This window comes from Phascolarctos cinereus, unplaced genomic scaffold (assembly GCF_003287225.1).
Source record: "Phascolarctos cinereus isolate Bilbo 61053 unplaced genomic scaffold, phaCin_HiC Scaffold_2;HRSCAF=192, whole genome shotgun sequence".
Taxonomy (NCBI): Eukaryota; Metazoa; Chordata; class Mammalia; order Diprotodontia; family Phascolarctidae; genus Phascolarctos; species Phascolarctos cinereus.
In genome coordinates, this window is record NW_027555625.1 from 144,294,285 (window position 1) to 144,320,498 (window position 26,214).

Genomic DNA, 26,214 nt, shown 5'->3' on the forward strand with positions numbered 1-26,214 from the left:
TAAAAGTCAGCTTTTAAGAAGATTATGAGTAGGTGCAGCTCCTAAACCATGGTCGAGATTCATCTAATCAGTTACTATCTCTTTTATTGATCAGTGATTCTTTAGTGTAGATTGCACAGTGTAGAAGCTGACTCATCCTGTGTGGTTTGTCTGCTTGTCTTTTCATAAATCTTCTATAAAGACTCCACTCAAATTTCTGGGCCCTTTTCTTTGGCTTTTTGAATATTTCATGGATCCCAGCGCTGCACTAAGTTATCCATCTGTCATTCTTGAGTTTTGCTTTATACCCTGGAGACAGAGTGCCTTAGGCTTTTCAACAGAAGGGAGTGGGGGGCACCAATCCTTTGCTTTCTCGTCATCGATAGCCTTGCAAGTTACTGGAATTATTCGTTTGGGCAGGGATTATTTAACTTTTGTCTTTGTATAGCCAGAGTTTAGTACAGTGTCTGGGACATACATAGTAAGGTTTAAGAAATGCTTATTGATTGATGAACATTGCAGTGTGTTTAGGTGAGAGGAGAGGTGACTCTCCAAAGTCATAAAGCCAGGATGTTTCACAGGTGAGGCCTGAAACCAGGTCTTCTGGACTGAAGTCTGTCCTCTTTTCACTATGCCTTGTTCCCTCTTTCTATCTTACTTTTATCTCAGTTAATTTTCTTCTTAGCACCAAGGATAATCTGGTGTAGTCAATGGGAACTCAGTAAATACTGTTTTTTATATTGTTTGTAGGTCTTTGTTTGAGGGGCATGAGGTTAATTTATCTGCTGGATTTTTGTCACTGACGGTTATTGCCAGTTGGAACAAAAACACCCCCAAACCAAGATTTAGATTCAAAATCATAGGTCTCAAAAGCAATAGATTCTGAAGAAGTTTAAGCTCTTGTACAAATATATTTCCTAAATTCATCCTATATATTCTTTCTATTAAGAGAAGAATAATCATCATCAGTTTACGTCAGCAGTTTACTAAAACAATTGCTTCTGACCCTTCTGACCCTTACTACCTTTCTCATCAACTTTGTTGTAAATAATAAACATAAAATCTTGAACTTTTTGTAGAGATTGGAAAATATATTTAAAACAGTTTACAAATACAAGCAGTTATTTTCTTTTGAATCTTTCTCTTTTATACTGACACAGTAAAGCCATGAATAGACAGTACACTGTATCTCATTACTTTGGGGGAAGCAATTGTTTGTTTTTTTTTTTTTAGCACGGAGAGTTAAAAGCAAAGTTGACCAGCCGGTAAGCATCTTGCTTCATTCATTTGAGGGATTTCTACATTGTGTGTACATCATTTTAAAAGTAATTATCTTTTTTTTTAACCTTTATATGGCATTTTAACATTTACAAGGAACTTTCCTCACAACAATCCTGAGGGATGTAATGTCACTATTGCTATCCTCAGTTTGTAGAAAAGGAAGCAGAGGTTCGTACAAGTGAAGCAGTTTGCTTAGAGTAACAAAACTGGTAAATGTCAGAGCTGAAACTTGAACCCATGTGTTCTGGCTATTTCCACCATATGATTTCACAACTGTGAGTGCTTCCTCCATCCATGCTGAGCAGATTTTTGGCAGATCATTGGAGATGGGGATGGTGGTAGGATGTCTTTTAAAAAAACAAACAAAGAAAAATCAAACATTTCACCATCTGCTGGCCTAGCCTTCTGGTCAAGCCCAAAAATACCATTTTAATAAAATCATTCTTAAAATGCTGTATATATTTTAAAATCAGGTTGTTTTTTTTTTTAAAAAGTCAGTAGCTTCCTGATAAAACATCAATAGTCATCAAATACTGCAGTGAAATTCAGTACAGTACAGTAACAGAAGCTGTGTTGTTGCCAGTGAAATGTGGGAAAGGAGAAGAAGCTTCAGTTCCCTGGACAGGCTCTTGGGCATTTAAAACCAAAACCAAAACCTCTGCTTACTGAAGTATTTAAAGATAGTTGCTTTGAATATCTCTCATTTACTGGTTCTTTGAAATTGTTATAGGTGTGTAATAGTTTTCTCATTTGTAAAATAAGAGGGTTGACTTCACAATTTTTTGAGTCTCTTAACAGCTTTCTCTAAATCTGTGTTCTTTTTAAGTGTTAGGACTTGGCTTGCTTCCCTTCATAGAAGTAGTAGACTATGGCGGTTGAATAATTCATATACTGTTAGCCAGAATTTATGTGTTGATTGGTTTTACCAAATTGCTTTTTTCTCTTTTTAATCTTTGTTTCAAGGGATGGCTCTCCTGACAAGGGAAGGATGCATTCAAAAATAAAGATGATGTAAAAACAAATGATGTATATTATAATTTTTTAAAAAAAGTTTGTGCTTGACAGAGGAAAGCTCTCTCCAAAGGGCTTATTATATATTCCCCGTTCCCTCCCCCCACCATAAGAGGGAGAAAATTCATAAGGTGGAGTCCTTGTACAACAGAAAAGACTTTTTTCTAATAGTAGTTGTTTGTACAAAAATTGACAGCCTTGTGTGCCTTTTTGTAGACAAATGACTCTTTTTTTCTCAGTTTTTAGAGGCAATTGCTTACTTCCTCAGCATGATATTTGAAGAAAAAGGAGAAGATAGAAAAAAGGCGAGATAGAAGAAAGGAAAAACAGCAATTACAGTAATATCATCCAATACCATTCAGTAAACATTTTTCCTGCCAAGTGCCAGGCACTGTGCTAGGCATCTGAGATACTAAAAGAGGCACTAGACAGTTCCTGCCCTCAAGGAGTTTAGAATCTAGCAGGAGAGACAACAAGCAAACAAATATATATAAAGCAAGCTGTGTACAAAATAAATAGGAAATAGTTAACCGAGGGAAGGCACTGGAATGAAAGGGGTTGGATGAGGCTTATCTGACATTATTTATATAGCTCATTTGATGTCATAACAACTCCGTGAGGTAGTCAGGGCAGATAAAATAAACTCCATTTTACAGATCATAAAACTGAGGCTAAAAGTGGTTAAATTACTTGCCCAAGATCATATAGCCCATTCAGTGACAGAGCCAAGACTCAAACTGAGATCATCTGACCGCAAGCCGTTCTCTATTATTATTATCATTATTATTAATATTCTACTTCTTTAGGAAAGCAAAGACACTGAAAAAGCAATTTCATGGAGTTACAATAAACTGAAAAAAGTTTATTCTAGCGTCATTACTATTGGAAAGAAATTATCTCTAGCAATAGAATGATGGAGTTCTTTTCTTCATACTTTCAACTGTAATGTCTGCCCTCCCCATACCTTCCTCTTCATCAAGTGCCCTAGAAAACCTCATCTCCTCCAGGAAGCCTTCTCTGACTACTGAAGTATACACGAATTACTTCCTTTTGTGAATATCTGTAGGTCCCATAGCCTGTCTCCCACAATATAGCACAGTCACATGTTTGAACTAGAAGGATCTTAGAAATTATAGTCAAACTTCTTCATTTTAATAATAATAATAATAGCCCTAAGGGCTAGCATTTATATAACTTTAAGGTTTATAGAGTGTTTTACAAATATCTCTCCTTTTGATCCTTGCAACACCTCTAGTTAGGTAAGTGCTATTATTATCCCTTTTTTACAGTCGAGGAAAGTGAGACAGACAGAAGTTTAGTGGCTTGCCTGGGGTCACACAGTTAGTAGGTGTCTTGAGATCATCTTTGAATTCAGGTCTTTCTGACTCAAGGCCCAGGGCTCAATCCACCCAACCAGAAGCTCAGAATCAAGCGATTTATCTAAGATTACACAGCTATTTAGTAGCAGAGCCAAAATAAAGTGTTACCTTGTATTCTTTAATGCTTAGGTAAGTCTTATGTCCCAAGTTACCTTGCACATATGGTGTAGGCACTTAGTAAATACTTGATTAATTGATTAACTAGAAGGTAAATGACGTTAACAAAATGACAGTTCTCAATTTAAGTACCATACTAAAGTATCTCCTGTGAAGGATGAGCCACAGACAACCTGCTAACATGAATTTCTACATATCAGAGATTGCCGATAAGGTTGTCCTAAACAGGGTGGAAGCTTAATATGTTCAAAATACTTATTAAGCATATTAATACATTAACATACTATTAAGTATAAAATGCTTAAAATGCACTAAAGTTGGCTTTAAATGCTCTAACACTTTTGGGACATCTTGTATTTGCAAATGGATCATTCACCATAATGTAAATATTAAACATGTTGACTTTCATTTAGGAGTGGACTTTAGTGCTATGTACTGGCTTTTTTTGTTGTTTGTTATACTCTATTGTTGGACTTTTCTTGCCCATGCCAGTCTTCTTACCCTTTGAGTGAAAGTATAGAGTTAATTATATTTGGCCACTGTTGGCCCTTGCTGTGTGCCATTTTGATATCCAGCTAAGTTTATAAAGTAAAAACATCTTTATAAATTATTAACTAATCCTCCAAGACCCCAAGGTGGTAATTAATCAGTTATGGAGCTGAAAAATACAATTTTGAGAGTTTTTATTTATTTAAAATTTTTCCTTTTTTCATGCTGAACTTGATAAATATTGCCAAATATGAACATTTTCATGTACAAAGAACAGAAAGAATGTTGTATGTGGTGGTGTTAGTTGTTATTCTCTTACATATAGCTTACTGCCTTGCTTGCCCAGATCTCCTTTTGAACTTCCTTTTCTTTTCTGTGTGTTTTAAAAATGTTTGATATATACCCTTTCCCTTTGCTTTTTTGGTGTCATGATCACTACCCTCCTCCCCATCCCCATGCCCATTGTCTTCCCTAGAACTACAGATTTTGAGCGTTGGAAGGGACTTTAGCATTCATTAGTCCAGCCTGTACTTGAAAGGAATTCCCACTGTCCCATACCCAAGCACTAGCTCTCTAGTCTGTGCTCAGAGACCTCTTAAGAGAGGAGAGCCTTGAGGCAGCCCATTCCACTTTTGGACAGCTCTAATTGAAAATTTTTCCTGATGGTTGCTGAATTTGCTCCTTTTGCAGCTTCTACCCATGGCTCCTAGTTCTGCCGTCTTGGACTAAATAGGACAATTATAATTCCTTTTCCACATGAAAACCCTTCAAATAACTGAAGCTTCCTTGTCCCTCCTGAGTCATCTTCTTTTATAAGATAAACACATTTAGTTTCTTCAGACAATCCTCATTTGATATTGACTCAAGCGGCCTTTCACTATCCTGGATCCTATCTTTTTTTTTTTTTGATGAGGCAGTCGGGGTTAAGTGACTTTCTCAGGGTCACACAGCTTGTAAGTGTCAAGTGTCTGAGGTCAGATTTGAATTCAGGTCCTCCTGACTCCAGGACTGGAGCTCTAACCACTGTGCCACCTGACTTCCCGGTTCCTGTCCTTTGTGCATTGTCCATCTTATCAATGACTTTCTTGAACTGTAGTACCCAGATCTGAACACAGTATTCTGGATGAGGACAGAGTGCAGTGGGACTGACTGTAGTCTCTCCTATCTTTAAAGAGACACCTTCTTAATGCAGCCTAAGAATGCATTAGCTTTTTGGTTAGGAGATGAAGAGAGAGTACAGTCCAGGCCTGTTCAAAGGGACTGAGATAGAAGATAGAGCAACTGCAAGAAGGCCAGTAAACTGCAGTACAGAAAGAGGAGCACGTATCATAATCCTTGAAAGGTTTGCTGCAACCAGGCTGTAGTTCTTTTTTTTTTTTTAATGTTGAGCTCTCATTTATTTATTTGTTCATTTATTTATTTACTTTTAGCATTCATTTTTTCGAATTTTGCGTTCCATCTTCCTCCATCTTTCAGTTGATCATCATTACAATATTGCTGTTATTGTGTACAATATTGTCCTGATTCTGCTCACTTCCATTTGTATAAGTTCATGTAAGTCTTTCCGGGTTTTTCTGAAACTATCCAACTTATACTTTGTGAAGTCTTGACATGCTCTTTAAAAGGAAAGCCAGTTAAGATTTTGCCATATGGTATACAGAGGAAGGGTTAATTAAACAGCCTGGACCCAACTAGTGGTTTTAAGCATTCTAGTGAAATTCTTCTGAGTCAGTGATCCTTAACCTTTTTTGTGTTCTGGGTCTCTTTAGCAGTATGGTGAAGCCTATGGACCCCTTCTTAGAATCATGTTTTTAAATATACAAAGTAAAATGCATAGGATTACAAAGAAACTAATTATTTTGAAATACAATTATCACAGTATTTGTTTAAAAAGTTCATTGACCCCCATTTAAGGATTGTTGCCCTGAGTAATTTAGCCTGCTCCCCTTTATGTTGTTATAGTGGGATAATTAATAATAAGGTACACATTAAAGTTTGTAAAGTACTTCACAGATATTGTCTCATTTTGTGCTCACAACAACCTTGCTAGGTTGATAGTATTATTACTACTCTGTTACAGATGTGGTAACTGAGGGAGATAGAGGTTAAGTGCCTTGCCTAGGGGTCACACAGCTAGTAAGTATCTGAAGCTGGATTTGAACCTCAGGTATTCCTGACTCCACGTCCAGATTTGATGTCTAGCTGTTTTATGTTTGCATTTGCATTTAGTTTCCTTGCCCCTTAGTTAGTCCCTCTTTATTTCTGTGGACACTTGATTGGAGGGAATAAGCATACACATTTAAATGCCATGTTGAATTTGCAGGAAAAATATTTTTTCCTAATCCTGTGACAAACAATAAATGGAAGCCTGTGTTTTTTAGATATTCACAGTGAGTCTCTTCCTCTGGGAACATTTGACTTTTAAACTCCTGCAAGGAAAATTAGAGGCAAGTAGTAAGGCTTAGATATAAATTTTATCTTTCCTTTTGCTCAGAAATAAATGAAAACTTCAGTCTTCCTAAAGAGTTTTTTGCACTAGAAAGAGACTCATTGAAATCAGGAACTTGACCAGTAGGGAGGGAAAAGACTAAGAATGGTAATTCATCCTCTTATTGATGTTACCACAAACTACAACTAGTATCCCATTTTAATGAATAGACAATAACCATCTCATTTTTGTTCGATTGAAAAGAAAAAAATATTAGTATTTTTTTTTAATGAACTTGGGAAAATGACAGATTTCCCCCCAAGCCTAGTAAAATTGAGACACCATGGCGAGAGGAGGGGGGATAGTGTATATGCTCATTTCAGCTGTTGGGGGTTGGGATACACTGTTGTTTCTCTGCCTTTGCTCTCCTTGCTACCCTTAATAATCCAGGCTCCTATGCCTAAGTGCCCAATTCAAGATGTTGGGCAGGCAAAGCAAAGGGGAGAGGAATTGGTTCATTTCTATCTTTCATAACACTTCAGCTGGGAGTGGAGAAGAGGAAGTTCAAAGTACTAGTTCTGGGTTTCCTTTTAGCTCTAAGACCACGTTTCCCCAGTGCAAAGCTCACTAAGTGTTTACCAGTTTATTTGTTGTAATTTACAGAATAATCTAGAGTTCCTCATAGTTTGTCTCTAGGGGACCTGCCCCTTACTGGGATGTTTCTTGGGATACTTATTCACCCAGCATATGTTGTCTAAAGAATAGCATGTTTTGTCTCCTCTCCTGAGGGGTTCCCCCCTCCCCCCAATTAGGAGGTCTGGTCACTTGACTTTCCTTTATGCCTCTGATTATAGCCTTTTCCTCTTGATTATTTTAGGGTCTATAGCAATAAAAGGTTTGTTAAATTCATCCAGTTCCAAAAACTAGCCAAAACCAGGAGACGCCCAAGCCCCATTCAGAATCATCCCGCAGTAACCACAAATTGATCCTTTCATCCAAGGTTAGCATCCCAAGGCAGCACTCTGCAGTTTTAGTCTTTTTGGAGTTGCAACACTTAGTATTGTTCGGGACCCCCTTGTCCCCTACTCAAACCTTGGAGAGATGTGATGAGTAATGTGCATACAGTATTATCTCATTTTAGTCTGTTGTGTTTGAGGAATTCTGAGCACATGAATTTTCCACGTAGCTGAGACTTATCTTTAAGCACTCAAAAGAAAAGCTTTTGAAATTAGTGGTTTTGACAAAAATCTTTCGAAAATCTATTACATATTTGTTTGTATAATTTAAGTTTTTCTTGATGACTCAGTCTCATTGTTATGAACATTAGTGTTTACATAAAGGCTGGAAGTCAGTCAGGACAAACTAGGTTTGAGCCTGCCGCAGATACTCATTAGTTAGTTGTGTGATACTGAGCAATTAATTTAACTTCCCTGGATTTCAGTTTCCTCATGCAAAATGGGGATGATGTTAAGTATTACTGAGGAACTTTTGTTGAACTTGAAATCACCCATAGTTATTAACTTATGCCAGTGGAATGTAAGCTCCTTGAGGGCAAGGACTATTTTTTAGCACAGTGCCTTCACATAGGAAGTGCTTAATAAATGCTTATTTAAAAATTGTACTCTATTATCTCTAAGTTTCTCAGTAAAAAGGAGCCATTAGGCTGATCACTTGTCAGGAATTAGGGCTAGATATAGTTAGAACCTTTCTGCTTCAAGATAAGTAATACGAACTAGGCCACATTATAGCCCTGTGCTGATAGGGTTCCTTGTAGAGGTCAGCTCCATGAAGGTCTTTTGAATATTCCCCTGCCCCCTCCAAAAACAGAATTAAAGTAGTGTGTACTATCATGCCCTGTTCAGCCTGTGAATATATGATGCTAACTTAAACTTGGACATGTTTGTGCTAATTGAAGAATAAATCTCCCTCCCCCTTTGCAGTCCAGTGGCCTCTTGTGGGGGTACTGGGATACCTGGATTTTGTATATGTCAATTTCTCATTACTGGGGGCAGAACCTGAGGAGTGTGCAATCATTGCAGCTGTTCAGCAGCTTTCTTCTATTCCCAGTGCTATTTTCTTGTCCCTACCTATGGGGTAATTTCCTGTTTTGCCTAAGGATTTTCCGTGGGTATTTTCAGTGTAATGAGGCATTAGATTTGATTACTTTGAATGCCTTAGAATCAGTATCTTAGATCTAGAAGGGACCTGAATAATGAAAAGCATTGTCTGTTATTTAAAGCATCAGTGAGCACAGGAACGATGGAGAGGCAAGTTAATGTAATGGAACTGAACCTGGAAGACCTGGCCTCCAGGCTTTGCTCTGATCATAATTCATCATGTGACCCTGGACAAGTCACTTTTTCTTTCTTTGTCTCAGTTTCTTCATCTGAAATGGCAACAATATTTGCCCTAGCTAGTTCTTAAAGTCTTTGTGAGGAAAGTGCTTTGTTAACTATAAATGTACTACATAAATGCAAACTATTATTTATTTAAAAATATTTTTTATTGATATCTTTTTTATATCACATAGATTTCTCTCTGTATTTCTCCTCTTCTCTCTGAGAACCATTCCCTATAACAAAGGATTTTTGGTGGGGGGAGATAAAGGAAGAGAAAAACAAATTTGTTGATCAATACATTGGATATAATAGCCAGCTGTTGTGTTATACCTTTCCCCCCAAAACTGAAAAAGATTGGGTGATGAGTTATTATTATTATTATTATTATTATTATTATTATTATTATTATTAATGATATATGGAAACTTAAAACTGGATGGGGCCCAGGATGGCTGCTGCTTGTTCAGTCCCACAACTAATTAGTGACAGGCAGAGTTGGTATTAGAACCCCATACTCACTCTAATCCATTGCTAACAATCTTCAGGTCTAAAAGCACAGTCCAAACTTAGTGATTCTTATACATGACATGGAGCCTACCTTGCTTTTATATTTTTTAATTTAAATTTTCATTTTTGTTATATATTTAATAAACAATGATGTTTCAGCATCTGTGTGTGAAGCTGTGAACCTCTGTTAACATAGTTTTTTTTTTTAAGGTGTATATTAAATTTAATGAGATAGTAACAAAAGTACCCTTCTGGATTGTGTCCCCTTCTGAACTTCCTCCTGTTCTGAGTATTTTCAAATGTTCCTTCAACTATTTACTTGCTTCACTGTTACTAGCCCTAGCTTTTCGTCCCATGCCATCCTGCCACACTGAAATCAAATCTCTCTCTTCTAAATGGTTAAATACAATCTGGAAAAACAAGGCAGTATATTTGCTATGTCAGAAAATGTACCTCATTTTGTAGCTCTAGTCCACCTATTCTAGAAGCAACTGAGGAATTCTGTGCCCTTGAGCAACACAGAAACAAGTGGAAGTCTTAGCTAATGATGGCTTAATTTTAAGTGGTCTGGGTATCATACAGTATTCTGCAGACGATTTAGAGAGGGTGGAAGGGGGGAACAGGCATTTATTGAGTACCTGTTGTATGTCAGGCATTGTTCTAAGTGCCTTCCAAATCTCTCATTTCATCTTCTCCACAGCCCTGTGGGGGTTGGTGCTGTTATTCCCATTTTACAGTTGAGAAGATTGAGGCAGACAGAGCTTAAATGACTTAGCCAGGATCACATAGCTAGTAAGTGTCTGAGGCTGGATTTGAACTCAGATCTTCCTGAGCCCAGGCCCAACAGTGTATCCACTGAGCCACCAGACTGCCAATGAGGCCAATGAGGAAGCAAGAAATTTAGTAGGATAAGTCAGAGAACAAGAATAAAATAATGAAGATTTGGCATTCTAGAAGGTGTAATCATGTTGTCATTCCGTTCATGACATGAAAATTTAGGAAAGTTTTTGAACTCATGAGGCAGCAAGATGTAATAGATGGAGTGCTGCTAGGCTTGGAGTTAGGAAGCCCTGGGTTCATACTTTATCTTCTGACACTGTGTGACCTTGGGCAAGTTATTTAATCTTCGTGTGCCTAAGGAACCGCTGAGGATTTATCTAAGACTAATCTGCAGTGGTATGTGGAGTTTCCATAAGGGTACTTGCCTGCAAATTTGTGCTTGAAGTATTATCTTACAACTCTTAACTTATAAGGTCTGTTTTGCTTTTCTAGATCGTAAAAATTAAATTGATAATTCTTTTTTTAAAATATATTTTCTTCCATTTCCTGCTGGTTGATTTCCCTGTCTCAAGTCTCTTCCAACTCCAGTCTGTTCTCCAGTTGTCAGATTGATCTTCTTAAAGCACAGGTCTGACCATGTCATCTTCTAGTCATTACCTGTAGATCAGATATAAAGTCCTGTCTGTCTGTCTCTCTTTTTTTAAGGCAATTGGGGTTAAGTGACTTGCACAGGGTCACATGGCTAGTAAGTGTCAGGTGTTTGGTCTGAGGCTGGATGTGAACTCAGGTCCTCCTGAGTTCAGGGTGGGTGCTTTATCCACTGTGCCACCTAGCTGCCCCTGAAGTCCTGTCTCTTAAAGCCCTTCATAACCTGGCCCCTTCCTGTCTTTCCAGTCTTCTTATACCTTAATCTCCTCCACATATTCTGAGAACTAGGGACACTGGTTTGCTCAAACATGACACTCTTCCTCAGCTGTGGGCATTTTTTTATTGGCTGCCTCTTAATGTCCACTTCCTGGCTTCTCTGGCTTCCCTTCAAGTATCAGCTAAAGCTTCTTCTTCAAGACTTTTCCCAGACCTACTTGATCTTTGTGCCTTCTCTCTGAGATTATCTCCAGTTTGCCCTCTGTGTATGTTGTCTGTACGTGGTTTGCATGTTGTCTTCCCTTTTTAGACTATGAACTTCTTGAGAGCAGGGACGATTTTCTTTGTGTCCACAGTGCCTGGCACAAAACAGAGTCTTGTTTTGTTTGGGAGAGACCAACATAGAGCTAGTTATCCTATGGGGGCAAGAGAGAAATGACTTGCTGTATCCTTGTGGCTTTGTTTCATATCCAGTATTCTCCTTCTGTCCCTTCATAGGGAAGAGAATTCTTTGAAAGATAATTACTGGGAGGAACATGCCAAAGTGACTTTGATGTTAGAGGACTCACGTTTACCCTTAGTTCTGTGACTTAGCTGTCTAACCTCTGTGGGTCTCAGTTTCCTCATCTGTAAAAGGAGAGAGAGGATTGGACTAGGTGATCCCTGCTGTCCCTTACTGTTAGTCATTTCAATTCAGTAAACATTTGTTAAGTGCTTATTGTTTAGAAAGCTGTTGGGCATGATTCTGTCATCTTAAGAGTGATTAGCATAGTCTTCTATCTCTTTCTCTATCTCTGTCTTTCTCTAGCTGAGAGATGGGACAGTACTTAGAGTCTTTGCCACTTAGTTCTCCTGGGGGTTTGTGGCTTCGGTCATTTGAGGCACAAGGCCAAAGTATAGCCGTCTAGAAAGAGGGTCAGAATTCTGTTGGGAAAGAAGAAAACCAAAGTGGGCAGAGAGCTTGAAAATTTACTGCAGTCTTTGTTTGGCAGTGTACAAGTTCATGTTCCAAAATTGCTGGAGAAATTAGTCACCCTAATTATATACTGCCGATTAACCTCATCCTTCTTCTCTTGTAATCGTCTCTGAGCAGTGGGGAGTCATTGCCTTTGCTGGCATCTCTGTGTTTTATCTGGGATCTTATTAATATAGGATGAGGGAAAATAGGAGCCCAATTCCACTCAAGGAACTTGAGAATTTAGTCAAACTATCTGAATTAGTTTAAAAAAAAAAGGTGGAATTATTTTAGGAAGCATAGACATACAACACCCTCTTTTCCTTCTACCCCAAAGATGTTCCTTCTTTTCTCCTTTCCCCTTTCTCCACCTTTTCAGAGAATTAAAAAAATGCCATAGGTTAACGAGAGAATGACAATATTTTATAAAAGTTATAAACTTATTATAAAAACCTAAACAAATAAATATGAAACTTGGGCAAGCATTAACCCTACAAGGCAGACCCAGTGAGCAAACAACCAACAATGAATGAAGATGCTTTTGGATACCTTTGATTCCAGTTTTCCTTATTCCTCTTCTTTTAATGTATATATATATGCATTATATGTGATACATATGGTTTATGCATAAAGTCACATTTTAAGAGCTATGAGCTACTTAATGAAACTAATGTATTCGCTTATTTTGATCTAATTGACTCCTTTAATTAATTAATTTTATTAAATTTTATAAGCTTGCTAAGTAAGCTTACTATGTGCAAGGTATTAGGATAAGCATACAAAAAAAGGCAAAAATAGCCATGCCTTCAAGGAGCTTATATTTTATTTTATTTAAAATTTTTTAAAAAAATTTTATTAATTTATTTTGATTTATCAACAATCACTTCCATATGCTTTTGAATTTAAAATTTTTCTCCCCCTTCCTCCCTCCCCAAGATGGCGCATAATCTCATATGGGCTATACATTTACATTCCTATTAAACATATTTTCACATTAGTGAAGTTGTAAGTAAAAATTAAAACCAATAGGAGGAACCATTAGAAAGAGGAAACAAAACTCAACAGAAGAGAAAAAAAATTATAGTGATTCCTCTTCCATAGTTCTTTCTTTGGATGTGGATAGCATTTTCCATCACAAGGCCTCTGGGGATGTCTTAGATCCTTGTATCTTTGAGAAGGGTTAAGTTTATCAATGTTAGTCATCGCACAACGTGGCTGTTATTGTGTACAACATTCTCTTGGTTCTGCTCACTTCACTCAGCATCAGACCATACAAGTCTTTCCAGGTTTTTCTGAAGTCAGCCTGTTCATCAGTTCTTATAGCACAATAGTATTCCATTACATTCATATACCACAACTTGCTCAGCCATTCCCCAATTGATGAGCATCCTCTCAATTTCCAGTTCTTTGCCACCACAAAAAGAGCTGCTGTGAATATTTTTGTACATGTGGGTCCTTTTCCCATTTGTATGATCTCTTTGGGATATAGCCCTAAAGTGCTATTGCTGGATCAAAGGGTATGCACATTTTTATAGCCCTTTGGGCATAGTTCCAAATTGTTCTCCAAAATGGTTGGATCATTTCACAACAAGGAGCTGCTTATATTTTAGTGGAGAAGACAGTTAAATGGACTTTTGAGGCCTGTTATGGAAGCCTCACTACTACTTAGAACATTTTTGTGTAGGAAAATGTGTTCTAACTTCTGAACAGGTTTACAAAAGACACAGCTTGCAACACAGTTTATTTGTAATTTGGGGATTACTTTTTTTTAAAAAGAGATAATTGCATTAGTTTAAACCTAATTTTGAATGATAAATCAATAGAATTGACCTCAGCACATGTTACAAAAGCCAAAAAAAGTTTATTTGCTTATTTTTAAAGTGAATTGTTAGGAATAATAGTTTTCTATTTGTAGAAAGTTTAGTAACTACCAGCTGTTTGGAATATTTCCTAGAAGTGATGACATTTTCTGCTTTATTTTATAAATGATTGCTCTTGGTTTTATTATCCTGTAGAGTTGTATTATACTGTTTTTCAGGGTTTCCACTGTTTATAAATATGCTCATTTTTACTTATCCCACAAGTAATTTTAAATGGTTTTATAGAAAAGGATTCTTAGAGACAATTGACTCCTGCTACAAGCCCAAAAGATGTATGTGATGCTTCTGTTTACTTGGGTGTTATAAAATATGGACAGTAGGAAAATAGAATATAAATTTGAGTTGCCTGCTCAGAGATATAATTAGACACAGGTGAGATGACCAAACAAGAAAGGGTATAGAGAGATTAGAAGAGAGCCTGGGACAGGCTCTTGGAATAAATTCCCCTTTAGGGGGCTGAAGGAGCACCTACTTTAGTCAGAGGATCTGGGTTCACATGCTTGCTACCTCTGATGTTTACTACGAATGTGACTAGGGTCACATCTTTGGTTTCGCTGTCCTCACTTATTAAAATGGTGGCTCCTGAAAGTCTCTTCCAGCTCTGTGTCTGTGATTCTATAACATGGGTGTTGATGCAGCAGAAGAGACTGAGAAGCAGTGAGCTGACAGGTAGAAACTGAAGAAGAGAGAATGGTGTCATAAACTCAGAGAAGAGAGAGTAGCCAGAAGTAATGCTGCTTCTAAAAGGATGAAAACTGAAAAAGGTCTATAGAATTTGGCTAGTGGGTCATGATTGGTAACTTTGTAGACATCAGTTTCAGTTGATGATAAGGTTGGAAACCAGATTGCCATGGTTTGAGAGGTGAAGGCAATAATCCTATGGACAGCTTTTTCTAGGAGCTTGGCTGTGTAAGGGAGGAGAAATGCAGGATAGTAGCTTGATAGTAGCTTGAGGGGGATAGCATAGTTGGGTGTTTTTCAAGGATAGAGAAAACCCCTGAGCACGTTTGTGTTCAGTAGGGAAGTATCTAGTAGATAGGGAGGGATTGGGGAATGTATGCTGGGGTATTCTGAGGAGACAGGAGGGGATTGTATCAAGGGGACAGGTAGAGGAGTTGGCTTTGGAGTGGAGAAGGCCCACTTCTTTAGAAACTAGAGTAAAAAATGAGAAAATTGAGGATAATAAGAGGTTAGAAAAGGGAGCTCATGATGGCTGATGGCTATTTCTTTTTTCATCTATAATATTTTATATTCTGTGTAACAGCCTTTTAAATATTTGAAGACACCTGTCATGTCTTCTCAAAGTCTTCTCTTCTCAAGCAAAAATATTCCCAGTTCTATCAGTTGTATGGTTTCCAAACCTTTGTCATGGGCACCATTTTCTGTGGCCAGGCGTTTTAGTACCAAGGTTTCTGTTAAACTGTAACACTTGTAGTCAAACCACAGAATCCTAGATGTGTAGTGAATAATGACATTAGGAAATTTTAGTGATGACTTTGTGAAAATAGTTGGCTAGGAGATAATCGATTAATAAATTTGATCTCCAGTGTAAGCCTGGCTTTCAGTTTGGCTAGCTATATTTCATGGGTAAAGAGTTTGTGTGGGGTCAGGTAGGGAGCTAAAATATTAGTAATTATGCAGATCATGGCTCAGTTACTGGTACTGCCTGCTGAGTCAGGAAAAGCAATAGCAATACAATTACGTATTATGGGTGTATCAGAATAAGTTCTTTGTGATGTAAACATTCATTGGAGTGTGGGTGAGAGTAGGCCATCTTTTGGAAACAGACAACTCTGATTGTTAAAATTCCAGTAGCATTAAAATGTAAACATTTTAAATATTTACAAAAATAAAAATAAGTGATAATATTTTACACTGATTTGAGAGATGGCATACATAAGAACATAATGGAAAGCATGTTTCTACTGTGAGATTTCCTTTGCCAAAAATTCTGCATAACTCTTGAAAGTTGTTTCAGGATTTTGATTCAAAGTGAATTTTGTCATTTTGATTTGATTTGTGAATAGTGTTATAGCCCCTTTACTTAAAGGTTCACTAGTACCAGGCCATTCCACTGGTAACTAATACCCTGATCATATTCTAGAGTACTTTTTCGTCCCTTTCCAGTCTTCTTCCACCTTACTTCTAATATACTCTGCGATCCAGCTGACACTGGCCTCCTTGCTATTTCTTACACAAGATCTCCCATCTCGGAATTTTCACTGGCTTTCCCCCATGTCTGGAATCCTCTGCCTTCTCATTTCTATCTCCTGACTTCCTTGGCATCCTTCAAGTTCCAGCTAAAATCTTGCCTTTGACAAGAAACTTCCTGGTCCCCCTGGATGCTCCCTGCAGCGATAAAGGTCCCTCCGCCCCAATATATGCCAGTACTGTCTAGCTGTAGTCCATACTCTCTTACACATTCATAGGCCAGCCATGGTTATCCATTGCTCTCACCACATGACCAGCACATCTTTTGTGATCATAAATTTTTTTGATGATTTTCTTTTCTTTTTTTTTGGTTAGGCAATGGGATTAAGTGACTTGCCCAGGGTCACAGAGCTAGTAAGTCTTATGTGTCTGAGGCCAAATTTGAACTCATGTCCTTCTGAATTCAGGGCCAGTGCTCTATCCACTGAGCAACCTAGCTGCCCCCAAAATGTGCATACCCTTTGTCTTTTTTTTTTCTTTTAGGCAATTGGGGTTAAGTGACTTGCCCACGGTCACATAGCTAGTAAGTGTCAAGTGTTGGTCTGAGGCCAGATTTGAACTCAGGTCCTCCTGACATCAGGGCCGGTGCTCTATCCACTGCGCCACCTAACTGCCCCTTATGATCTTTACTCTGGTAACCCTGTTATGACTCCCTAAGGCATACTCTCAAACGTTCCTTGAAATTCCTGGCCACTTTGTAAGCCTCTTGCTACTCTAACATCTTCCGGTTGGCCAGTCAATAAATATTTATTAAGAGCCTACTATGTGCCAAGCAATTGTGCTAAACATGCCAAGCCCAGAGAGAGAGGGAAAAAACAGTCCCTGATCTCGAGGAGCTCACTGTCTAATGTGAGAGAGACAGCATGCAAACAGCTATGTACAAAGTATGTGCAGGATAAATGAGAGATAATCAACAGAGGGAAGACACTCGAATTAAGGGGGATCAGGAAAGAATTCCTATAGAACGTAGAATTTTAGATTTGGCTTGCCAGCTGGTATTTCTGGTTCTTTATTGTTACAAAACATGCTGCTCTAACTTTTTGTAGATCTTTTGGTCATCGATAGCTTTGGGGTATATGACTAGCAGGAGAATCTGTGTCAAAGGGTTTAGGCATTTTAGTGACTTCCTTCTCATAATTACAAGCCCATTTCCCGGATGTGTAGACTGATTCATAGCATACCTGTCTGTCTTTGTATGACACCACGGCATAGCATACCTGTCTGTCTTTGTGCGGCACCTCCAGTACTGATGATTCTTATTTTTTTTGTCATTTTTACCAGTTGCCAGGTGGTAAGGTAGGCTTAAATATTCCCCTTTGTCGCAAAGGAGGACTCAGTTTGGAGTGGGAGAGGTTTGTTAAGACAAAAGGCATCAGTTAAATATGTTTTTTTTTTTAAAATGGGAGTGATGCCATTGGTTATTTCTAGTCACTGTCGCTCCGTCAAGCCTCCAAACCAGATCACCAGAGACTATGCCTATGGGGAGCTAAGTCACTGAGCACTGTTCTCCTTGGGACCATGTGTGCTCATTTCCATACTGGCCATTTTCTGCCAGAATCTCTTCCCCCTTTTTCCTCTGTCACCTTTCTTTACCTCTTGCTCAGAGAACTGTAATTAAATCTACCCTACCATTGCCTTTGGAAAAAAGTATGTCAGTGGATTGCCCCATTATTATTATTCCACTCACCGTCATTGTGACGCTCCAGACCAGAACTCCCTTCCTTAGTCACTCCTTCCTCATGTATGTTGTCTCTCTTTTTAAAATGAAGGCTCCTTTAGCTGTGTGACCCTGCGCAAATCACTTAACCCCAATTGCCTCACCCCCCCCCAAAAAAATGAAGGCTCCTGGAGGGCAAGGATTGTTTCCCTTTTCTGTTGTGTCCTCGGTGCTTAGCACTCAGTATGTGACTTGGTAAGTAATAGAGATTTTTTTTTTATTCATTGAGCCATTTCTGGCATTCTTCTAGAATCTGTTAATAATTTCGAAATGAGAATGAATTGGAAAAGAACTTGATGTTTCAAGCATATATGAATAATGGGTAAATGGCTAAAGGATGTCAAACAGATCATTTTTGTATGAAGCAATACAATTGGTTGATAATTACTTGAAACAGTTCTCAGACTCAATAATAAAGGAAAGCATAGTAAAATAAATCTCCACCTCATACCCATTTAATGGTTAAGATAGTTAAAAATAATCAAAAGCTTGGAAATTCACTACTGGTGTTTTGGAGAAACAGGTGCACTCATTCATTGCTTGTGGAATTAATTGCCAGTTTGTAGAACCTCTTAGAATCAATCCCTTGGTTTCCTCCAAGGTTGAAGGTTAAACACAGCTTTCTACATGAAGTCCTGCCAGATCCTCCTAGCTGCTTGTTTCTTCACCAAAAAAATATATTGCATCTATTTTGTATCTAGCAAGCCAGTATATGTTTCTTGTCCCTTGGATAGTTTTCATTTGTAAGCTCCTTAAGGTCAGGAACTGTTTGACTTTTGGTTTTGTTTTTCCAGCACCTGGCACCCAGCACAGTGTCTGGTTTAATGTAATGTTGCTTGTTGATGGATGGATTCTGGTAATGTGATTTTGTGTGTGTGTGTGTGTGTGTGTGTGAGAGAGAGAGAGAGAGAGAGAGAGAGAGAGAGAGAGAGAGAGAGAGAGAGAGAGAGAGAGAGAGAGAGAGAGAGAGAGAGGGAGAGAGAGAGAGAGAGAGGCAGTTGGGGTTAAATGACTTGCCCAGAGTCACACGGCTAGTAAGTGTTATGTGTCTGAGGCCATATTTGAACTCAGGTCCTCCTAACTGCAAGGCTGGAGCTCTATCCACTGCGCCACCTAGCTGCCTCTCGGTAATGTGTTGTAAAAGTTTTTAAAAATTGTCATACCCTTTGAATGAGTAATTCTCTTGTCATGAATATAACTTGTGTTATCAAAAACAAAGAGCTGTCTATTCAGAGATTTTTGTAGCAATCTTATTTATAATTACAAAACAAAACAAAACTGAAATCAGTGGAAATGCCCAGCAGTAGAATGGTAAAATAAATTGTGTTACCTTCATGTAATGGAATACTGTAATGCAATTAAAACAGACAAGTGAAAGAGCAAAAGCCGGGAAAGACCTTTCTGAAATATTGTAAAGTAAAAGGAGTAGAACCAGCACACACCAGTGATAGCCATATAAGAAGAAAAATGAAAGAGAATGGATAAACAATAAATCCTGATAGAGGCACAAAAGGAAGTGGCTGAAAAGTGCTAGGTCATGTTATGCATTTATATTAGTTTATTTAAGTTATAATAGTTGCAAAATAAGTTTAATTAGTTGTATTATGCTTAACTATTTTTAATCATTAAAAGTTAATTAGAAATTCTGATTAATATAGCTTTATAAATAATTTGACTGGACTATAACCTTTTGGTATGTAGCTTTCATATATAAATACATTTTTGAAGTAATCTTATATCTTTAAGTAGAACATTTTTTATTAACCATATTTGATGGGAATTATATGTATTAAAAACTAACATAAATGTATGTATTAAGTTCTTTTCTGCCTTCTTAGAGTATATGATATACTAACTTCTCTTCTTTTCTCATCTTTTCTTTTTGATAACTAAAGATCCTCATGAACTTGAGTTACTAGGCTTTTTTCTTTGTTTTGACACAACTGCTCCTGGGACGTTCCACTCTTTAAAACTTTTCTGATTTTAGTGAGTACCATCTTCCCCTTCTTTTTTTTTGCTTTTAGTCTATGCTGGGCTGGTAAGACAAATTTCCATGCCTGTTAGAATTACATGTAAAATGAGACATTTCAATTCAGAAAATATTAAGTAAGTAACTATTACGTTCAGTGCACTGGCTGAGTATTGGGAGGCACACATTAAGAATGTAACGTGTGCCCCATGTGCTTAAGGAGTTTATAGATCTGTTGCAGTGTAAGTACAATTTGGAATCAGAGGAGATAGATTCAAGTCTTATTTCTGATACTTACTAGATATGAGACCTTTGGGAAAATCCTTTCATTTCTTTTTCTCTTTTTTTTTCTTTCATTTCTCTGAGTCTCAGTTTCTCCCTTTGTAAAGTTCAGAGTTTGTGCTAGATGATCTTTAGGGTCCTTGCCATCTCTTAAGTCCAGTGAGATAGTTTTGTACGTATTTAAATCAAACATGACCGGCGCAAAGGTGAACCGGCCTGTGAAAGCACAACTAAGATTACTGTGGCCTGGACCAACCTTGGTGATGTGTTGGGACTTGAAGGAAGGGCCAATTTCACCAGATGGAAATGGGTGATGGAAAAGTCTATCCCAGGCATGGAGGACAGAATGAGCAAAGTCATAGAAGAGGAGAGAGCTGGGCATGAATGATGGATAGCAAGTAATATAGATTGTTAGGAATTTAAAGTATGGGAAGGGAGTAGTAGGAGATAAAGCTAGACAGAAGTAGGTTGGAACTAGATCGTTAAGGGCCATGAATTCTGGGCAGGTTCTGGGTAGGTAGGTGAAAATGCAAAGATTTTCTCCATGTTTGGGCTGTTTAGAGGCCTTTTTTGCTTAGGAGCTAAAGATTTAGAGCTGGAAGAGATCTTAGGGATCACCTTCATTTAACAGGTGAGGAAACTGAGGGCTAAAGAAGGTAAATAATTTGCTCAAGGCCAGGTATGTAGTAAATAGCAGATTCAAGATGCAAACCAAATCTAGTGCTCTTTTCCATACACTATACTACTCTGCTGCTTGAGTCATTTCCAGGTAAGTGTGATTATTAGATGCATGACCCCCAAATAAGGGAAGTGTTATTATATTGGACTATAGCTGTACTCTTGGATTGAGGGCAGGGTTTGAAAGAGCTGTAATTACACCTTTCGGTTTCTTGTGGCTATAGAAGTTACTTGAGCTTCACTTGTATAGTCAAAGAATCCCAAGCTGGAAAGTTAGCTCTGTAATTAATTTACTGGTCTGTTTTAGTTCTCATTACTATGCTATGAATTCAGGGCAGTGTGTTCATCTAAGTTTGACATTTGATTATGGTTTCTGAGCTTACTATATAACATCCCTGTGAGAAGAATGAATAATCTTCACTCTGTGGAGGACGGTTTTATTTCAGCTGTCCTCAAAATATTCTAAGTAGCAAAACTTTTTCCTCCCAGGAAAATGAATGAGGCAGAATTTGCAATTTTATAAATACTGTGAATAGTAAATTTATATCTGGAGGCTGAGAAACACATGATTCTTTTCCTTCACTGGAAATCAGAATGGAGGAAATTAGTGAATTTGAAATGTTTTGGAAAATGTTAATGGTAGCAGACGCACTTGCTAACAGTGTGAATCATTGAATCATGAGTGTGGAAGAAACCATAATAGGTCACTTTGTCCTATCCTCACCATTAGGTAGGTCCACAGACATCATCATTTGAAACTGACAATATAATTTAAATTTTAAAGACCAGTGGAAAGGGGGATTATATAACTCTGTTAGTAATTCATTCCATTTCACAACTTTGCCTGTAAGGAAATTCAAAAACATTCAACTCAGCAGTCACTTATTAAGTGCCTTCTTTTTGTAAGGCACTGGAATACAAAGCTAAAAATGAAACTATTCATGCATTCAAAGAGATTACATTTTACAGTGTGTGTATGTGTGTACACAAAATATATGCAGATAATTATAGTACAAGATAATTTGAGGAAGGAGAGAACACTGGTGGTTGGGGGGTATTGGAGAAGAGGTGACCTGAAAATTTCAGGAAGGAGGTAAACTCCTAAGCTGACCTTTCAAGAAATTTATGGTTTTTATTTTAAAATTTAAGGATTCTAGGGGCAGCTAGGTGGTGCAGTGGATAGAGCACCAGCCCTGGGATTCAGGAGGACCTGAGTTCAAATGTGGCCTCAGACATATAACACTTACTAGCTGTGTGACCCTGGGCAAGTCACTTAACCACATTGCCTTAAAAAAAAAAGTTTAAGGATTCTAAACGGAGATGAACTAGTACAAGTTGCCAAGGTGGAAGTGAGGAGTGTGTGTGTGTGGGAGACAGGGTGGCTTCAGCCTGGTTTATATACTTGCCTTGGCCACAGAAACTCCTCGTTACTGAGAGGCTAGGTGAAGAATGATTAGAAAAGTAGAGACCAGAGACTAGGATACCAATTAGTAGTCAATTACAATTGTGTAGTATAGAATGAAAGAATTAGTGAATGAATGAAAAAAAAATCATTTATCAAGTGCTTACTATGTGTGAAATATTGTACTGGGGGGGGGAAGGATGGGGGATTAGAAAAATAAGACATTTCCTGCTCTTGAGGCTTACATTTTAATAGTCCAGGGAAGACATATATGAGAATTTTTTAGGGTGCTATGTCAATTGGTAGTTGTAGTAGTGAGAATGACAAGTCCCTTCTCCACAGGATTACATCCTTTTATTAATTGGAAGTTATTCCTAGGGTTACTGGAGTCAGAGTCCTGGTGCTGTCTCCATCACAGTCTAAGGCCGGGGAGGGAACCTGTGACCTCACCCCTGGTCTAAGTCAAGGTGGTAATCTAGTTGGGGGCAGTAGTTTGACCCAAGTGACACATGCCACCTCCTATGTCTTACTCAGTTTGCTGCTATATCTGTTGTAGCTTACCTATCTGATAAGTGACTGAATTAAGGTAGTAGTCAGGTAAACTGACAGCTAGTTGGATATGGGCGTAATGAGGGAGATGTATCAAAATTATCATATCTGAGGGCAAATCCAGTCTTATTATAAATCATCATTAGAAAAGTCTTAATTATTTGGCACCTATGTGGGACCTTTTCCTCCCCTCGCCAACCCCCCCCCCCAAAAAAAGGGATCAACTAAGTTTTCTGTGTTAGACCATTTCTCTGGAGATTTATTTTTACATGTAAGCTAAGGTCATTTGATATACAGGTTTTTGTCTTGTTTTGTTTTGTTTTTTAACCTATTTCTGCCCTTCTGTGCTTTCCTTTTTGGCTTCCTTTCCCAAAGAAATAGGGGAAAATAGAATTTTTCTACTTCTTGTCTTCGAATTACATCTATAGCCCCTTCATATCTTTTGAAGGTCCTTGTTCCAATTCTCATTTGCACTGATGAGTCAGGGTCCCCAAAGCAAGGTTGCCAGCTGCATCTCTCCCTTCATTGTTCTACCGAAAACCTTGAGGGGCTTTTTTTTCCCTCTGATGCTGTCAGTTTGAATTCCTATTCTGGTGTCTTCTTCCCAGTATCATTCATTAGTATGTCCCTTATATCTTCTACTCTCCAGTGATTTAATGTGCCAGCATCACTTAACCAATGTCAGTTAACTTTTACAAAGGAATACTTACTGAGAAGTCTGTCAGCAAGTCACAAAGCACTTTCCCCCAACACCTAGGGGCACACTCTTTCCTATATCACCTTGGTCCATCCTTAGGGAGAATGGATTCAAACTTAAATCAGTTGCTGTAAAGCATTTGCCCCACTTAGACAACTTCTGAATGCTTTGTAGCAAATAAATAGTCACTGTCACTCCCTTTTGGCTGCCTTTGACCAACTGCTTTGCTGTGTCAAGCAGCTCATTTTGGACTTCCCTCATCAAAGGGCCTGGTTTTCTCCAAAATCTAGCATGGAGTTCGGCTACCAGACCTCTGGTGGACTGATCTCTGTTAACTTGTTTTAGGAGGGGTGGGGGTGAGCAAGGCAATCGGGGTTAAGTGACACAGCTATTAAGTGTCAAGTGTCTGAGGCCAAATTTGAACTCAGGTTCGCCTGACTCCCAGGCTGGTCTTCTATCCACTATGCTACCTAGCTGCCCCTCTCTGTGACTATTTGAAGGTCACAGGCTCACCACCTAGTCTCATAGTCCTTCACCAAAGAGGTAAAAAATAATGGGCCACACTTGGCCTGGGTGGGGAGATAATCTCCCTTCCCAGAGGTTTACAGCACAGTATGTTTTCCTCACAGGAATCAGTCAGGTGGGAACTAAGGTGAAAGTTGCCCTAGTTAGGAGACTTTTGTCTGCATTTTGGTTCTGGCTCAGCAGCTGACCAAAAAGGTTCCTCTTCACATGGTAAGCAGTCAGGAAACAATACTTGTGTATGCTTCAAAGTCTGTGTGGGGTTTACATCAGGCAGAGCACACCATGCATGTCAATAAGGACTGGACTCTTCACTGGCCAGTCGTAGACCACCTTATACTACCAAAACCAAATAAAAACAAGGAGACCAATATAACCAGCTTGTTCTTTCTCTCTTTACCTTGTGAGCCTCCTATTCTTCCATCTCTGTTTTCTTTTAGTGACCCAGTATAATATATTTCACAATCCACTCTTTTCCCCTGCTCATATCTATTCTAAAACTCAGAAGCGAGGCCAGGAGAAAAGAGTGAGACTGAGATTATTCTTTTGGGTGAGTCCTGCTTTACTGTTACCTTGACAACTTTGCATTTAATATTTTCATCACCGTTTGCTAAAGTAGACAAATCCAAAATTAGAATAATAAGTGGCAGATTTAATTGAATCTAACCTCCAGCTTTTATTATTTTATTGGGCAGATGATTTATAAGTAATAGAAAAGGGATTAATATTTATTTAATTTTTCCTTTCCTTAAACTCTTTTAATAGATGGGAGGGAGGATCCATCCTGTCCTGGGTCAGATGGCAGCAGATCCTTTACTTTGTCTGCTAAGGGGGAGGTAGGAAAGAGAAAGAGAATCTGATTGGAGATAGACCAGTTAGTGATGATTCTGGATCTACTCCCATGAACTACTTAATGTCCCTTATTTTGCTTTGATTATTCTTATGATATTGCAAAGTTGGGGGGAAAAGGTGGGGAGGTAGTTAAAGATGGAAAGTAAGCATTCTTCTTGGTTTTCTTAAAATGTATAGAGATGGGTATTCAAGAATGAAAAAAGTTACACAATTAAACCTTTTTTGATTTGTACCTCAGATTTTTGGCTTTGCCAGTCATCAGTGATTATTCACACTGGTTATTAGAGACTAATAAATTCTTTATTTTAAGTCAGTCACTTTCTTTGAAGAAGTTGACATTTTTTCTTAATGTTGACACTTCTGTCATATTTTCCGCATTGTAATGCTCATTAATGAATTAATTTTTGTAAATGTTTATAACCTCTCTAACCTTTAGAAACTGTCTGGACTAATTTTTTTTTTCTCTTTTTTCTCTTTTGTGCCAATGATCACCCTTTTGTTGGGAATTTCAGGGGCCAGCCAAAGGTAAGATGTTTGGAATGATTACATTTGATAGTTGCCAAGCTGTTTTCTTTGTATTTTTAAAATACCCAATAGCTCTTACTTTCTTTAATAGTTTGCCTGCTGAAGCCCAGTGACATAAGAGTGATGTGTGTTGTCAGCCTGCATGTGTGATACTGACTCAATTGTCATATGAGGGACTAGACAATTTGGGAAAGTCTGGTGTTTGTATTTTGATCACTGCTGGTTTGTTGCCAGTACCTGCTGGCATGAATTCTGTTCGTGCTGATGGGCTCAGGAATTGTAGTTTCTTACACAGCCCTTTAAAAGTGGCTCCTAGATACTCTGTAATTGGCACCCTAAGCTTCAGAAAGGTTTTAGGAACCTTTGAGGATACAGATAGAGACCAACAGTGGCTGTACAGGCAGCTAGGTGGAACAGTGGATAAAGACCAAGATCAAAATATATCTCCTGGCAACTGTTGTGGGATGGAAAAGGAAGAAAGGAAACAAACATTTATTAAGCACCTACTATGTACAAGGAACTGTGCTAAGCACTTTGAAAATAGGGTCTGAAGACAAGAAGACTTAACTTCAGATCTGCTCTCAGACACTCCCAGCTGTGTGACCTTGGTCAAGGCCTTGGTCAAGTCACTTCCTATCAACCTCAATTTCCTGAACTGCAAAATGTGGGTAATAAGAGCACCAATCTCCTGGGGTTGTTGAGAGGATAAACGAGATAATATTTTCAAAGTGCTTAGCACAGTTCCTTGTACATAGTAGGTGCTTAATAAATGTTTGTTTCCTTTCTTCCTTTTCCATCCCA

The 26,214-nt window shown here is 38.2% G+C and overlaps 1 protein-coding gene across 1 annotated transcript in view; it reads left to right on the forward strand.

Moving 5' to 3' along the window:
* Positions 1 to 26,214, forward strand: part of KIF13B (kinesin family member 13B) — a 250,412-nt gene that overhangs the window by 46,453 nt on the left and 177,745 nt on the right. The window contains 1 exon segment of the mRNA XM_020988799.2: positions 25,401 to 25,413. Coding sequence (XP_020844458.1) covers positions 25,401 to 25,413 — 13 coding nt within the window.